This window comes from Chiloscyllium plagiosum, unplaced genomic scaffold (genome assembly GCF_037043375.1).
Source record: "Chiloscyllium plagiosum isolate Xiang-an unplaced genomic scaffold, Cpla_swu_hap1 HiC_scaffold_4, whole genome shotgun sequence".
Taxonomy (NCBI): domain Eukaryota; kingdom Metazoa; phylum Chordata; class Chondrichthyes; order Orectolobiformes; family Hemiscylliidae; genus Chiloscyllium; species Chiloscyllium plagiosum.
This window is the reverse complement of record NW_028270142.1, coordinates 49,072,732-49,091,302: the sequence shown is the minus strand read 5'-3', so window position 1 is coordinate 49,091,302 and position 18,571 is coordinate 49,072,732. Positions and strand designations below refer to the sequence as shown.

Here is an 18,571-nt window from a genome sequence, read left to right as displayed (position 1 = left end):
GGAGATGGTGGACAGATTCTGGGGAATCATAAGCTGTGTTAATTGCTGTAGTACCCCTATCCTCTCACCTGCTGTCGAAGTCAGTGTTTATGTTATGAGCCCAGTTGAATTTCTGGTCATATAGACGTGCTATGCACTCTAACATTTTAATTCTTAACCACACAACATAACTCAATTTTTCAGTTGCTACTCCTGACAAGCTGACCTGGATACTCACAATGGATCTTCTGAAAGATAAAATTTATCTTTTGGTATTAAACACATTGATGATATAGTTCTAATATGAGTGAAAAATTCCGGCAATTCAGAAACCAAACAAGTAAAGCATCTTTCCTTTCCTATTAGCAGGCAAATGTCTATGTCCCACAATTCTAAGAAAACATTTCATTCATTTCAACTAAATGACAAGATAATAGGCACCTAAAGGAGCAGCACAAAGTGCAAAAGTTTTTTTTAATAAATACAAAAATCTTTCCAATATATTCAATGAACATTTTTCATATAGTGCATTAAAACATACTTTTATAAAGACTGTTGAATGATAAATTAATTCAGTATTACAGATCAAATGCCAAGTTATAAAGTTGCTATCCAAATTCTGTGGTACATCATTCACATAATAGATTTCAGGAAAAGATATCCTATCCTGAAAACAGCCAAACAAATTGCACGTTTTACTAATCAATTGGTCCATTACTTTTGCTGTAATAATTCAGTGTGAAAGTCCCAGTGGTGCACATTAATACAGACATTAAGCAAACATACAAATGTTTGTACTATTATGAATGTTGTTAGGATGACAGGAAGTGAAGAACAGTAAAACACTGAATAATTCTGGCTTCCATTAAATGCCAATGATGCCAGATATTTTTATTGGGCACTACAACATTCAAATTGTAGCAAGCAAACATGTAAAAACATGTATACAAGTAATGTCAAAGTGACATGCCCGACATAAAAAATTTGTAAAAATGCCGCATCACCTACATAAAACCAGACAGCAATCTTTTTTAATCAGAAATTTATTCAGTAGAAATAGTGAGAAGTGGAAACTGTACAAATCTGTACCTATGATTAACTCAAAGAAGTAAAGCAATAGCAACTATAATTATATCAAGCTGTGTGTTAAATGTTAGAACTCTCATAAAAGATCAACCCATTTATCTTGAGTAGAGCTCTATGATGATTTTGCAGATATTTCAAACTGGGAATAATCTTAGCTCCTGATCAGAGTTGTGCTAGGCAAGTACTGGCAGAAAATGTATAACTACCAGCACGGAGAGGGGACATGAATGCGATTAAGTGACGTGGTTCTTAGCATCTTCTGCCAACTGTCTTACTGTTGCACTGGTATATAAGACCAGCTAAGTAAAAAAAAGATGCATTTTTCCCCAGAGGAGGGGAGGAAGATAAAGAAAGCAATGGCTCCAAAACCGCTCGAGGTTTTTTTTAAAAACGAAGCTACATGTCAAATGAGAAACTAATATCTCAAGTGAAGTGGCACTAACATATAGACTTTAGAAACAAAAAAGCAGCTGGTGTACCGATTTTAGAATTTCAATGACAAATGTGAAGTTTTGTGTTGCTCAATATAATTTACTTAATTAAAAATGCCATTTCCTGCAAATCAACTAATATGTTGTAATTCCAAAAGTAGTGGCTTTCAGGTAGAATTTCTGAAATGACAGGCTTTAATGCACTGGATGTTGCACCCAGCAAAGGAACAATGCTGCTCATACATTAGCTTACAGCTGCCCGTAAGAGTTTTCATTGGCTTTAAACCAGACTTGCTGTCATCTGATTCAGCATAGCACCCTTGACAGGTGTATCTCTGATATAAACAGGCCAAGCAATGAAGCTCTTTAATCAGACTGAAGGTTCCTCAAGGAGTCATGTAATTTCTAAACCAGGAAGTATGAATTACATTTGACTCATTTTCAGAAGGTAAAATAAAAATATGGGTGAGGAAGATGAGATTATTAATATGATTTTGTCATGTTTTCTCTACAGTTAACACATTTTTCTCTTAGCATCAATGCTGAATGAGGTGGCAGGATAAGTTCTATATTTTAACAGCAGAAATTCAAGGAAAAAGAATGAAATTGAAATTATTTTTAAATGCAGAATACGGAGTGATGACACAGGTTCAAAGTGCAAACTAGCCTATTTTCTGCTGCTAATTCATAATCATAGATCTATGATCAGTTTGAAACATTTCAACAATGATTTTGATCACAACACACTCTTCAGTAAAGCTTTGTGACAAACTTTTTCTTTAAAGTGCATGGATGATGAAGTGCTCACAATCTTAACTTTTTTTTATTCATTCATGGGAAGACAGCCTCACTGGTTGGGCGAATATTTACCACCCTTCCCTAATTGCCTTAGAGAGGCTGCTGAACTGCATTCTTAAATCATTGCAGTCCATTTGGTGAAAATAGACCCAAAATGTCAATAGGGAGGGAGCCCCAGGATTTTGACCTGTTCACGTTGAAGGAAATGCAATGTACTTCCAAGTCAGTATAACGAGTGGCTTGGAGAGAAACTTGCAGGTAGTTGTGTGCCCATGCATCTGCTGTCCTTGTCCTTCTCAGTGGAAGTGGTCGTGAATTTGGAAGGTGCTGTCTCAGGAGCCTTGGTGAATTCCTGCACACTGCTGGAACTGAGCCAGAGTGTCATACAGCCTGGAAACAGACTCTTTGGTCCAACTCGTCCACGCTGACCATAATCCCAAACTAAACTAGCCCCACATCCCTCCAAACATTTCTTATTGATGTACTTATTCAAATTTCTTTAAAATATTCAAACTATACTCACAACCACCACTTCCTCTGGAATTTCATTCCATGTACAATCCATATTGTTTTTAAATTGCCCCTCATGTCGTTTTAAAACTTGTCTCATCCCACCTTAAAAGTATGCTGCCTAGTCTCATAATCCCCCACACTAGGGCAATTCATCTTGTCTATACCCTTCATGATTTTATAAACCTCCCACCCATCAATGTCTTATGCTCAGTGAAAAGAGTTCCAACCTCTCCTTATAACTCAAACCTTCCACCCCAGGTAACAGCCTGGGGAATCTCTTCAGCACCGTCTCCAGCTTAATAACATCCTTCCTATAACACGGTGACCATACCTGGACACAAGTTTTTCCAGTACAGTTACAACACTGGATCTATCCAATGTGGACAACTGCGCAGGTGTGTCATACACACACAAAGCAGGACAAATCCAACCTGACCAATTACCGCCTTACCATTTTACTCTTGAACATCAGTAAAGTGATTGAAGATGTCATCAACCATATTTCCAAGCAGTACTCACTCAAGAATAACCTGCTCAGTGATGCCCAGTTTAAGTTTCATCAGGGCTATTCAGCTCCTGACTTTATTACAGATTACAACCATAGTTCAAATATGGAAAAAAATAGCTGAATTCCAGAGGTGAAGTGAGAATAACAGGCCTTGACCATCAAGGCCGCATTTGATTAAGAGGCAGCATCAAAAAGCCATATCAAAACTGGAATCAATGGGTATGGGGACAAACTCTCTGCTGGTTTGAATCATTTCTGGTATGGAAGATAAATGTGGTTATTGGAGGTCAGTCACCTCAGCACCAGGACATCTCTGCAGAAATTGCTCAGGGTGGTGTCCTCGGCTCAACTGTCTTCATTTCTTCAATGATCTTCCCTCCATCTAAAGGTCAGACCTGGAATGTTCACCCAATGATTGCAGAGTGTTCAGCACCATTCGTGACTCCTCAGATACTGAAACAATCCATGTTCAAATGCAACAAGATCTGGACAATATCCAGGCTTGTGCTGACAAGTGACAAATAACATTCATACCACACAATTGCCAGGCAATGACCATCTCGAATAAGAGACAATCTAACAATGACCTAACAATAAGAGACAAGCTCCAAAACCACTGCAGAAAATCACTACAAAGATCCTTAGAGTGCATCTTCCGAACCCATGACCACTTCCAATGAGAATAACAATGGCAGCAGATACTGATGGAACACCATCACCTGCATGGTCCCCTCCAACCACTCAACATCTTGATTTAGAAATATACCACTATTCCATCACTGTCACCATGTCAAAATCCTGGAATTCCTTCCCCAGGTCAACCTACACCATACAGACTGCAGAGAATCAAGGAGGAAACTCACCACCTAGGGACAAGAAATAAAAAATGCTGGCCAGTCAGCAATACCCACATTCCACAAGTGAATTTTAAAAAAAGAACCCAGTCCCAACAAGGAACATGTCTGTCTCAAAGCATCTGCTTGAAACAAATTACCAAGAGTACTCATGCATATTTTAGCACTTCCTCTGCATTAAGTAGTCCTCTTCAACTCAGATATAACCTTCTGACTATACTGCACAGTTTAAAGTAAATTTTCAAGTTAACTGCAAATTATAAAAAGTTAACTTTGCCCAGTTTTGTGCATATTAAGAATTAGCATACAGTTTTAAAACAACATTTCTAATCAAACAATACTTTCAATGGAAAAGCACCATCACATTACAGCAAAATCCCATTCAAGCCTAGTTTGTCATAGCAAGGTCAGTCAGAGCAAAAAGAAAAGCAAATTGAAGCCTGAGAAGACATGAAGAGCAGTTCATTTTGAAATCTGATAAAATAGTGCATGTCTACAATTTGGTTCTATCAAAAAGGGAATAGATTTAATTTTTAAAATGAAATATCATATTTGGAAAATGTCCACATAAACAGTATGCAACAAGATGACAAATTCTTAATGTGCAATTAAGATGGGTTAGTCCATCATAATAATCAAATTCAATCTGGCATATTTGATTTAGCACTGCTAAAAATGCTACGTGTTTCTGATTTATTTTTTGGTTATCCTACTCAATCTTCACAACTTCATTTTATACTTTTTTTACTGCAGAAATACTGATGAAATGCTGGAGACCAGGTAACTGGGCACATTGTGGCTATAATGGCTTATACAACTTCAAGTTACTTACAAGCAGAAACTTAACACCACATAATTTACATGCCTCAAGCATGGAATGAAATATGTAACCTGATGGTTATTTATGATTTTAATTTCTATTTAATTTTTGAATATGGTCAGAAGGTTAACCAAACTTGCATAATCATAAGTTGTTTGCATTGTGTAAACCATAATTAATTGTTTGAAATATATGCAATTACCAGACTTATTGGTTACCAAATACAGTAAGAATTTACCCTTTCAGATTTGTTTGCATCATTATGCAGTTTTGGATAACATAATGAAGGACAAATTGCTCTTTATCAGTGCAGATTGTAAAGCACATATTAACTGGAATTTCAAACAGCTGGACTATAAAATGCTTTAAATGCATGATTTTAATCAGTTAACCATATGTGTTTTGCAAAAGATAGACTCTCGATTGTGAATACCAAATTTATGTCTGCATTCAGGCTACACATCAGCTGGCTCGCTTAGTTCAAGTCATACATTTTTGATCACCAACTCCGTCCCTACTCGATCCACCAATCTCTACGTTCAAATAAAACGTTTGACCCCAACATTATCTGTTACCCTCAGGATTTTATGCTGTCTTGTAAAGGCCCATGTAGAGTTCCATCCTTCCTTTAGCCAAGAAACATTTATTCACATTAAATCAAAAAGTAAATGAAATATGTAACCTCATTCTACTAGCCATGAAATAAAGTTATAAAAGTTTCCATTAACTCAAACTACCTGTTAGACTGGAACTGGAGGTTGATTCATAAGGAGTAGAGCGTTTGGCAGTGGTGTTCCACTGGTAATCTTGTTGCCAGTATATAAACTAATTGCTTCTCAGAACTACTGTAAGCAAGGACACAATGATATTGTCTACTGTATAGCTACAGTCTACTATATTCGCTGGTCATGTGTCTCCTTTACATTAGGGAAGCGCAGACTAGGTGACTGCTTTGCAGACCACCTATGCTCTGTCTGCAAGACCCTAAGCTTCCCGTTGCTTGCCACATCAACACACCACCACATCCTCTGGCGAACATCTCTGTCTCAGGCTTACTGCAGTGCTCCTTAGTTTCCACTTGGGAACTCTGCAGTCTTCTGTACTTAATATTGAGTTCAATAATTTTAGGGCTTCAGCACCTTTCCCTATGCTTTACACCATCCCCACACATCAGGTCTTGGCATCACAAGGACTGCTAACCCAAACCACCCACTGTTAGTTGCTAATAGCCCCTTTAACAGCTATCCATTGTTCCAAGACTTTTCACCACTCACTTGGCTGTCCAACTGTTTCTCACCCTCTTTGGGCTCTACCTCCACTTATCGTTTACCCTTTCCTCTACCCTACATTCTGTATAAAAACCATTCTTTCCCTAGCTACCATTAGTTCGGATGAAGGGTCATTGGACCTGAAACATTAATCTTAATTTCTCTCCACAGATGCAGCCAGACTTGCTAAGATTTTTCAGCAATTTCTGATTGTGCGACACAATGATATTGTTTTGTCTAAATGCATAGTGGCCTGTCCTCGAGACAACAAAGTTCAACAAACTCCTCTCAGACTCTGGAATGTTCAAAACTGAAACTATCCCTTAGCAATGGATTGAAATGTCAGCTAGCCTCTGGAGAAGTCAACCATGTATACTTTAACACCAATGAGACACCACTGTTTTTCACTCCATTAATCCATTCCATCCAGAATACAAATGACATTGCAAGCACTATGCATTCCATAGCTGTTCTTCAAATCTTACAGAACTTTGTTTCAGGAAGTATAAAATTGCACAGAACATTTCCAGATGTACATAACACAGCCAGAGTGCAGTTAAGCAGGTTCGAATAGAATTGCAGATACCCTTTTTTAAAAAAAAACTAATGGCACCAAAAGGTCATATGTCAAAGGTACTACAATAAAAGTATGTTGCCCAAACAGGAAGCAAGTAATGCAAGTATTGTACTTACACCCAAAGCTGGCAACCTCTGTGTACAGCAAACAGCTACCCTGAGCTTCCAATCTGTTTCACCATCCAGTTGATCCGTACGGATAAAACATGCACCTTGAAAAACAAACATGTTAGCTTAGACGTTTTGATCATCTATTAATGACAACTTTTTTTTACTCAATTTCTCACACTTCAGTCATTAAATGAGAACAAAATGCAACTTCATTTCATCCTTATGATAACAATCCACTGTTTTAGGAGTGCCAGAGCTTTTTGATTTGTCACTTACATTTCATTTCTACCAATTTTTCCACCAAAAATGTATTCATATTACTATCCAAAGGCAGAGTGACGCTATCTATTCATTACTGATTTTATGTTGGCTGTATTATGACTTGAGGTAGAATCTTCCCAACTTCATTTTGTTTTTACTTTCTCCAAAATGCATTTGGCAAAACTCCCATGCATCCTGTATGACTGGGTACATGTTATGCCCTTTTGCATGTATGAAAGGAACTTAGACGTATTTTTTTCTTGATAGGTTAACATATATTCAAAAACACAACTTCATTATCATCCAAACTACTTTTCAGATCACTAGGGGCCCAGCATTCCTCTGAAGCAATTGTGGAGAAAATGTTTCAACATCAGAGAAAAGACTGATGAAGCCTTGCATGCTTTTAAATACAATAATGGAGAACAGAACACATTTTTGGTGGTTGGAAGGAGAATTGGGAATATATACCAGACTGAAACCATGCCATCTTTCTTTACCACTCAAAGTAGGATGGAAGAATTATGTCCAAATTCACAGCCAATGCATAATAGGACAACTCAGCTTGCAACAGGGCATTGGACCATGGAATAAAGAACTAACTTGTGAGGTAGTTGTAGTTGATTCATTCAAAGTAACAGTGTTAAAAACAAAGTTTGAAGGACAGATCAGGTCCAGGATGCACAATTTATCAAATATATATCCTATTGCCTAAGTAGTATATATGAGCAAAAATATAGATTCTACAAAAGCACAAATATAAATGGTGGATGTAGTAAATACAGCAGTCAAATGAATAGGTCTGTAAACCCACATCTATTCTCAACAGGTAGGAGGAATCTAGTCAGTAATACCCAAAAAACAGTACACATTTGTATCAATTGCCAAAATTATTTAAAAATAGATACAATCACAGGAAGAGATAATTCTGTGGAAAATGACAGCATGAGCCAAGATGCTAATGAGCAAAGAGAACCAAAGCACTTCACTGATTGGGGATCAAATAGTCAAAAACACAAATTTTGAAGAAAATACAACCCTTAACGATTTGTTTTAAAAGAAGAATAGGAGTTTGCAAGTCCAGGTTTAACAGTCACATATGACACTCCAATATGGGTGGGATCAAACAGCTGTCTTCCATATATGATGCAAGGGAATACCTTTTCTCAAAACTGCAATTTTGCCATCGGCTATGCGATAGCAATCAGATGTCTTTAGTTGACCAAACCAAAACGTAGCAGAAAGACAGCTAAATTAGAGTGAAGCAATCCAAGACGTGCTGCATGATTCAGCATGAGAAACTCGAAAATGTCACAACCTTCCAAAGGTTTGTGATGAGCATCACGCCAGTAAAGGAGGTTTAAAAATATATACTGTCCGGGTTCTATAAAACATGGAACGACTGATGGAAAATAACAGAAACAAGTACCTGGCACCCCTTTAACAATGACAAAATGAGATAGCCACCACAGAAACTAAAAATACCATTAGTTTCCAATAATACAAAAAACTCTCTTCCAAAGGACAAGCCTACATTTGAACAAGCTGTCAAACTAAATGGACAAAGCCAAATGACTTAAATTCTTAAGACCGATTTTATCCAAACAGAAAACTGGACAGTGAAAGAGATTGGAAGCTTAGGATAGCCGTTTCAAAGATTCATTTTCAGAACTACCATCTCAGGAATTATGCCAGGTTACCTATCATTACTGGTGATTATTGGCAGAACACAGATTAACAAAGGAACAATAGTGATATTCACCTCAGGTTACCGAGACAAGGAATTTCTTCAGCCAGACAGTGGTTATTCTGTGGAACTCATTTCTACAGAGGGCTGTGGAGACCAAGCCATCGAGTGTATTTGAAAGAGAAACATATCAGCCATAATCAAATGGCGGAGCATGGTTGATAAACCAAATAGCTTAATTCTGCTCCTATTGCTCAGGATCTTAGTTAAAGAGTATCTGTGAATCAGTGGAATTGATAGCATACACTACCACTAAAATAAAGACCCACCAAATGATTCTGGCAGCAAGTGGCAAATGTGACAGGAGAACACAAACACACACAAACAAAACAAGCATTCATCCAGAAGTTAGGAGAAAGTGAGGACTGGAGATGCTGGAGATCAAAGCTGAAAATGTTTTGCTGGAAAAGCGCAGCAGGTCAGGCAGCATCCAAGGAGCAGGAGAATCAACGTTTTGGGCACGAGCCCTTCTTCAGGGTTCAGCTTCATCCCATTCTTTTATTGTGTGGAAATTAACTCTTATTAGTATGGTAAAAAGCCAACAACAATCCAGTATGCAGCCAAAACCTAAACAGGTAGACAATAAACAGTTCTGCAATTCAATTATTTTTCTGAAAGAAAATATCAGTGTTTGGAGATTGCTCAATAGAAGAACAATGCAAGAAGATATTTCTCTGCCTACAATGTTTGCCACTTTTTCTGGCCTGTATTCATGTCACTTCAGAGTGATATATTCAGCAAAAGTTATATTTTGACAGACAACATCACCTACATTAATCCTGAAGGGCGAGGGGGGGGTGGGGGGGGGGGGCGTCACTGGACCCAAAAGATTTTTTTTTCTCCACAGATGCTGCCAGATCTGCTGAGTCTTCCCAGAAATTTCTGTTCTTGTTTCTAATTCCCAGCATCTGCAGTTCTTTACATTTTATATTTTCACCCTACATTATTCACTTCTCTCACTGACATGGAAATGGTTCAACATCTTTCTCTTCACTATGTCTGTGTTTAAAATACATACAATGGAATTTTCCCGGCTCTTACGAGACAGAGGCAACAGCACAAAAATGTGGGAGAATGTTACATGAATGAAAGTCTGATTCTTGACATCCAGAAAACGAAGTCTAACTTTCTCTTTAAAGGATTTTAGGTTAGATAAGAGTCTCGCCAGCAAGCAAGCAATTATTTCCATGCATTTGCATCTCATTACTAGCACTTTGTAATTCTCCCACATACTGGTGATAAACTAGATGGTGTCAATTCTACATTTGAAAGTCAGAGACGTGCCTGATGGATTCAGCTCTCCACTGGATTCTCCAGACCTCCATCTTCAGCACCATTTATCAACATCTCAATGCATGCCTGATGGTTTGCTGCTGCGGAATTCCAGAGCAGCAAAACATCAGGCTCACTGTATCATCGTGGCCAATGTTGGACTAACCGATAACACACGTCAGTACTCTTGCCTTGCACAACAATGTCCCTTCAGGTTTACTTTGCACACAGGATTACACACCCCTCACATGCACCTGCACAGGATGCAACTAGGGCTCTTAATTTGCGTTCTTAGTTCACTCACTTTGTGCCTGCTTCAGATACACACAGCATCTCTGCCTTGTCTTTTACCACAATGCCACGAAGAACATGCAGGCTCACAGCATCTCCAGTTTGAATTGCTTCTTAGTACAGACAGAAAGCCAGGTTGTTTGTCATAGTTGCCAACACTGAACAATCAAGATGACAGACATGTTACCGTATCAGCATGCTACATCAGTGTCATACCTACAAGCATGCACCAACAGACTGCAAGGAAAATATATTGCATGGCAACCATATGATAGAACATGGGAGGCCATTGGGTGCTGTGGGAAGGCAATTGTTTTTTTCCCCACAAGTAACTACCAGCCTGGCTTCAATGGGCAGACACTGAATAGTGATAGTGGGCATGTCAATGCGGCAAGCCAAAGGCTCAGTGCAGAAACCTGGGGATACGGAATGTAGATTGGAACATGGGAAGCCTGAAGCTGAATGGAATGACAGTGACAACTACACAAAAAGCTTACACGAAGTAAAGTGAGGAGAGATCTTGACTAACATGTGGAGCCTGGAGTTCATTCGCAGGAACATGACTTGGATAGTGTGCAGTCTTCGGCCAAACCTCAACTGCGCAAAAAGGAGGAAAAATAGCTATCAACATATTCACAGTGGATGGAACATATTGCTTATTTATTTGGATGTACAGATGCAAATACTACATGTTTGTACAGGCTGGAGTGTCCTAATAGGATGCTCTGGGGGGTCTGTGTGTGGCTCCTCTTCCATGGTGCCATGGTCTTTTTTGCTGGTCCACAGAAAAGAGGACAACCTCGTCCAGGTTCCTTTACCTGAAGCAGGGTACAAGCTTCCCTTTCGGGGATATATCATGGACAAAAGTATTGAGGCAGAGTATGAAGGGCAATTTCTAACTGAGCTTTTGAAGTGGTGCTCAGCTGCAGCATGCACTTCTGCCTTTTTTGCTGGTTGAAAGAAAGAAAAGGGCCATACAGCATAAATGAACTGATGCGGTGAGCAGCAGAAAACTGCACAAGGGAAACCCTCCATGTAACTCCCCAAACAGCCAAGGAAAAGAAAAAATCAGAAAATTTAGTCCTTCACTTTCATTGCGACCCGATTAACTGCAACGGTATAGCTGCACAAGTTCATCCTTAATGACGTATTAACAAAATTAGTATATCTTAGGAAACAAATGATTAATACCACTGAACTAAACAAACCAACTATTCACACTTTTCCCAGACATCACACTGCTCCATTCATGTCAACTTTATATTTAAGTGACAATCGACAAAGGAACATCATGCCCAAGATTGTCATGACGAACATGCATTGGTACTTCTTCTGCCTCAACCTGAAATACAATTCCCAAATTGTAGGAACCATCACTTAATTTTCTCTTCTGTACGATGTCAGCATCAGCAGCAGCCCCTCTCAGACACGAATGAGCCTCTTCCACTCAGAGCAAGTCTGTAGGTGGCTGTCCAGACCGATGCAACTTCCGCAGGCTCTGCTACACTTGAGGCGGAGGGTCGTCAATGTAAGGCAGGATGGAGTGTTCGTGTGGCAGCACATTCTTTTTGTTGTCTTTACTTGGCTTCTGATTTTTCCCAATAGAAAGTCAATGTGCTCGAAGCATTTTTGGATGGTCCTCCTCCACTTTGGACAGACTTGGGCCAGTGATGCCCTGGTGTCTGTGGAAATGCTGTACTTTGCCAGTGAGGCCTTTGATATCACTCAGGCACTTCCTCAGTCCACCTGGGCTCACCTGTCATTTCAAGCTTGGAGTAGAGCACCCGCTTGGTGAGTCTTGTGTTGGCCATGCAGGTGACTTTCCCAGCCCATTGAGTCACACACACTGGTAAGGTACTCGTAAGAAAATGTTTAAATGTCCAGAAATTTTCAACATCCAGTATGTGCTGGAATGAACAATCTCTCAGCCCAGCCACATGTAGACTATGTATGTATGAGACGCGCAGTTCATTATTTGTCCAAATATATTCCATTCAAACAAGAACAATTCGTTTCTTTGGCACAGTGATGCACAAAAATGTTGACACAAAGTCCTTCTGACCTGGTTGATGCATATGTCATATTGGCCGCAATTACAAAAGGATAATTCTCAAAATCTCAAAGTAAAACTACAGCTCAGTATAAAAACAAATACTGGAATTGCACAGCAGATTCATTGGCATCTGTTGAGCAGAAATTACAGCACATGATGTACCCTTGAATAGATACAGTTCAGTATCAAAAAGGTCACAAGCTGTCGTCTTTTCTCAGATGTCAATCTACTTTTTTTGTAGATCAGGTTTTCTTCTTTTTCATTTTTTCTTCTATTCAGTCTGACTGATTGTGGTAGAGTAATGACAATGCTTCATGGACATAATAAGAAAGCTGTGTGGTAAGCAAATAAAAAAATGCACTTCTCATTGAGAGAAGGGTGACTGTTATGGATTCAACTGATTTTCAATATTTCCGTTCCTTTTCTCATTGATCATGACCACAAATCTCAAAATATATTCAGAGATCAGTGGAGTAGAATAAACAGGCTAAACTGGTTGCTTCTCACATTGAAGAAAAAAATGGCAGGAATCTACAGGAAGCAGAACTCTGAAAGTGTTTCAATGTATAAAAATAGGAGAAAAACAAATGTGTTTTAAAAACACTGCACAGATCTGTGAGCGAACTTAGTGCTCACAGAATAAAAGGGATGGTAATGACATGGATATAATATTGCCTGAGCAATAGGAAACTAAATAAGAAATGGATGGTTTCCCAGGTTGGAGGAAGGCTTGCAGTCAAATTCTCATGGACAGTATTCGGACTCTTGCTTTTCCTGATGTAGTTAATGATCGACATCTTGGAGTACGGGGAACAATTTCAATGCAGATGATTCAAATTCTGGAAGTACTGTCGACTGAGGACAGCGTAGAAATTCAAAATGGCATTGATAGTTCAATGTGGAGAAGTGAGAAATGAAACATTTTAGCAAAAGGAACATTGAGCGATAAAAAAGTAAACTTCATTGCTCCAAAAGACTGACTTCCAAAAACCAAAGCCATTTTTGTGTCTTCCGGGTGGAATCATACCTGGCACAAAAGGAAGATTGTGGCTGTTGGAAATCAATCATCTCAGGTCCAGGCCATTTCTCAGGCTAGCGTCCCAGGAACAAGACTGTTCAATTGTTTCAATGACCTTTGCTCCATTTAAGGTCAGAAAGTGAGGATGTTCGCTGATGATTGTGCAATGTTCAGCATTTTCAAGACTTCTCAAATAGTGAAACAGTCCATACCCAAGCGTTCAACAACTGGTCGACTCCCACGTTTTTAACTGACAGTGGTAAATATCATTCACACCACACACATACGAAGCAATTGCTATTCCAACAGAAGAGAATCTAGCCATCACCCTTGGCATTCCCATCACTGAATCCTCCACCAGCAACAAACTGGGATTTACCATTGGCCAGAAGTTAAACGAGACTTGCCATATAGAGACAGTGGCTAGATGTCCAGATTGGAGGTTAGGAATCCTGCAGGAAGTTGCTGACTCCCAAAGCCTGCCCACCGTCCATATGGTGTAAATCAAAATTGTGATGGAATACTCACTGCTTGCCTGGATGAACGCAGTTTTAACAACTCAATACATCTGACACCATCAAGGACAAGGCAGCCCATTTGCTTGGCACCAAAACCAGAAGGATTCAGTCCCTCCACCATCAATGCAGTGTAAAAGATACATTGCAGAAATCCACTAATGCTCCTCAGAGATCAACTCTGAAAACCACTACCACTAGCATCTAAATGGACAAGAACAGCAAATAAATTAGAACACCACAACCAGCAAGTTCCCCTTCAAGCCTCTCACCATCCTAACTTGGAAACATGTCATTCATTCAGAAGCACTGGGTCAAAATCCTGAAGCTCCGTCCTTAATTGCTTTGTGGCTCCGCCTGCACTTGTAGCTCACCACCACCACCACCATGGGAATGGAGGGGGGGGGGGAGCGCGGCGAAAGAGGGGTGGCGAAAGGCAGAGCATTGTCAAGGGGGAGAGGTTGGTGCGGAGTGGAGGAGTGAGGGGTGTGGAGGAATAATGGGGCAGTGGGAGGGAGGGACGGGGAGAGAGAGAGGGGGTTGGGCGCAGGGGGGTTGGGGAGGTGGCGAGCGGAGGGGGAGGGAGCCATCTGGTAAGTCTCTGATGTAAGATAATGTTGCTATAGTTTTTCGTTGCATTGCGTCTGGTTGTTTGGGTTTGTTTCTGAGTTGTATGTTGGTGTACTAGGTAGGATGCTGCCTGAACTGCTGTGCTCTTCCAGCACCATTGATCCAGAATCTGGTTTCCAGCATCTGAAGTCATTGTTTTTACCTTGTTGATTTTAACCCTATTGCGAATCCTCTTGCAAGGATGCCTGCCTTGAAGAAGTTTTCCTCCTCTCTCTACAAGAATCTCGGAGTCCCTCTCCCACTGCAACTCCCAGGTCATTTCCTCTGCCCTGAAGCTCTTCAACCATGTCGTGAGACAAACGTAACCAACTCATCCCACACGGACTCCGGACCGCGTTTAAACCGGCAGCGTTCGGACCCGAACAGGACAAACAGTACAGACTACAGATTCAAAAACACCAGCAACAGTTCTCCTTCAAGATCCTCCGCTCCACGCTTGCAGCAATGCGTCGGCACCTAACCTCTCTTCAGTCTGCCCTGCCTCAGCTGAGGGCCACACCCTCTCAGAATTGCAAAGGACCCACTCTGTACTACATCCTCAGGAGAATCCATACTCTCAACAAACAGTATTTCAATTCCATCTCAAACATCAAAAACTGTAAGTACAACAAACTTTTATCCACCCACCTCCATAACCAGCGCTCCTCAAACATTCCAGAAGATTCCCCTGGCTTCGGAAACGCCATTAGCCATGCGGCTGATGCAGCTACCACCCCCACGCTGATTGATGATGTCACTTCCGCCCCCATCATGGCCGCTCCCACAGCCACTTCCGGCCCTCACATCATTGCCGATGCCACATGCTCAGTGACTTCCGCCCCCACCAGCGCCACTCACCTGCATTCTGCTGACACGCCCCCCCCACCTTCCGAGGACCCCTTCGCCCACCTCCAACACACTGCATCCACCTGGACACCCCGCGCTGGCCTATTACCTGCCCTCGACCTCTTCATTTCCAACTGCCACCGGGACATTAACCGCCTCAACCTGTCTACCCCCCTCCCCCACTCCAACCTCTCACCCTCAACGCGCAGCCCTCCAATCCCTCTGCTCTAATCCCAACCTCACCATCAAGCCAGCGGATAAAGGGGGCGCAGTGGGAGTCTGGCGCACTGACCTCTACACCGCTGAAGCCAAACGACAATTCGAGGACACCTCTTCCTACTGCCCACTCGACCATGACCCCACCCCCCATCACCAAACCATCATCTCCCAGACCATACAGAACCTCATCATCTCAGGAGATCTCCCACCCACAGCTTCCAACCTCATAGTCCGGGAACCCTGCACTGCCCGGTTCTACCTCCTTCCCAAGATCCACAAGCCTGACCACCCTGGCCGACCCATTGTCTCAGCATGCTCCTGCCCCACTGAACTTAGCTCTACCTACCTCGACACTGTCCTATCCCCCCTAGTCCAGGAACTCCCCACATAAGTTCGAGACACCACCCACGCCCTCGACCTCCTCCAAGACTTCCGTTTCCCCGGCCCCCAACGCCTCATCTTCACCATGGATATCCAATCCCTCTACACCTCCATCCACCATGACCAGGGCCTCCAAGCCCTCCGGTTTTTCCTCTCCAGACGTCCCCAACAGGACCCTTCCACCGACACTCTCATTCGTTTGGCCGAACTGGTCCTCACCCTTCATTTCTCCTTTGAATCCTCCCATTTCCTCCAGACCAAAGGGGTAGCCATGGGCACACGTATGGGCCCCAGCTATGCCTGTCTCTTTGTTGGCTACGTAGAACAATTGATCTTCCGTAAATACCCCGGCACCACTCCCCACCTCTTCCTCCGCTACATTGATGACTGCATTGGCGCCACCTCGTGCTCCCGCAAGGAGGTTGAGCAATTCATCAACTTCACCAACACATTCCACCCTGACCTTAAATTTACCTGGACCATCTCTGACACCTCCCTCCCCTTCCTGGACCTCTCCATCTCCATTAGTGACGACCGACTTGACACTGACATTTTTTTACAAATCCACCGACTCCCTCAGCTACCTGGATTACACCTCTTCCCACCCTATTTCTTGCAAAAATGCCATCCTGTATTCCCAATTCCTCCACCTCCGCCGTATCTGCTCCCAGGAGGACCAGCTCCACCACAGAACACACCAGATGGCCTCCTTCTTTAGAGACCGCAATTCCCCTTCCCACGTGGTTAAAGATGCCCTCCAATGCATCTCGTCCACATCCCGCACCTCCACCCTCAGACCCCACCCCTCCAACCATAACAAGGACAGAACGCCCCTGGTGCTCACCTTCCACCCTACAAACCTCCGCATAAACCAAATCATCCACCGACATTTTCGCCACCTCCAAAAAGACCCCACCACCAGGGATATATTTCCCTCCCCACCCCTTTCCGCCTTCCGCAAAGACCGTTCCCTCCGTGACTACCTGGTCAGGTCCACGCCCCCCTACGACCCATCCTCCCATCCTGGCACTTTCCCTTGCCACCACAGGAACTGTAAAACCTGCGCCCACACCTCCTCTCTCACCTCTATCCAAGGCCCTAAAGGAGCCTTCAATATCCATCAAAATTTTACCTGCACATCCACTAATATCATTTATCGTATCCGTTGCTCCCGATGCGGTCTCCTCTACATTGGGGAGACTGGGTGCCTCCTAGCAGAGCGCTTTAGGGAACATCTCCGAGACACCCGCACCAATCAACCAAATCGCCCCGTGGCCCAACATTTCAACTCCCCCTCCCACTCTGCCGAGGACATGGAGGTCCTGGGCCTCCTTCACCGCCGCTCCCTCACCGCCAGACGCCTGGAGGAAGAACGCCTCATCGTCCGCCTCGGAACACTTCAACCCCAGGGCATCAATGTGGACTTCAACAGCTTCCTCATTTCCCCTTCCCCCATCTCATCCTAGTTTCAAACTTCCAGTCCCCTTGACTTGTCCGGACTTGTCCGACCTGCCCAGCTCCTTTTCCACCTATCCACTCCACCCTCTCCTCCCTGACCTATCACCTTCATCTCCTCCCCCACTCACCCATTGTACTCTCTGCTACTCTCTCCCCACCCCCACCCTCCCCTAGCTTATCTCTCCACGCTTCAGGCTCTCTGCCTTTATTCCTGATGAAGGGCTTTTGCCCAAAACGTCGATTTTGCTGAAGCTCCTCGGAAGCTGCCTGAACTGCTGTGCTCTTCCAGCACCATTGATCCAGTACCAGGTAGGGAGACTATGGGTCTGAGGGAAAACCCCTGTTTTTTTTCCCAGACTACTCAGACCCCTTGGCACCATGTTAGCCTACAAACCTAGCAACAGACTTAAACAGCGACTAATGAACCTAAAAGATCCAATAGATACCACCAGCAAAACTAACGTCATTTACAAGATACCATTCAAGAACTGTAAAAAAAAAACTACACTGGACAAACTAGCAGGAAACTTGCCACCAGGGTACATGAACACCAACTGGCCACCAAAAGACATTATCCACTATCACTAGTTTCTATACCTGAAACATAGTTTCTCCTGATCCTCTGATGCTGCCTCACCTGCTGTGCTTTTCCAACACACTCTCAACTCTGACCTCCAGTTCTCACTTTCCCCTAACTGTCCAGCATGTCCATCTTCCTTCTCACCTATCCACTTCACCCTCCCTTCTGACCTATCACTATCACCCTGCCACCTGCATCTACCTATCGCCTTCCCAGCTACCTTCTCCCCACCCTCCTATTTATCTCTCACCCCCCTTGCCCCTCCACATTCCTGATAAAAGGCTTATGCCCAAAACGTCGATTCTCCTGCTTCTTGGATGCTGCTTGATGTGCTATCCTTTTCCAGCACCACACTTTTCAGACTATGATCAAAAATT

At 42.4% G+C, this 18,571-nt stretch overlaps 1 protein-coding gene across 3 annotated transcripts in view; it reads right to left on the bottom strand.

Moving 5' to 3' along the window:
- atp9b (ATPase phospholipid transporting 9B) overlaps positions 1-18,571 on the bottom strand; it is a 350,258-nt gene that overhangs the window by 199,635 nt on the left and 132,052 nt on the right. For all 3 annotated transcript variants that reach the window (XM_043688616.2, XM_087986241.1, XM_087986240.1), the window contains exon 8: positions 6,951-7,045. In XM_043688616.2, coding sequence (XP_043544551.1) covers positions 6,951-7,045 — 95 coding nt within the window. The remainder of the gene's footprint in view (positions 1-6,950; positions 7,046-18,571) is intronic.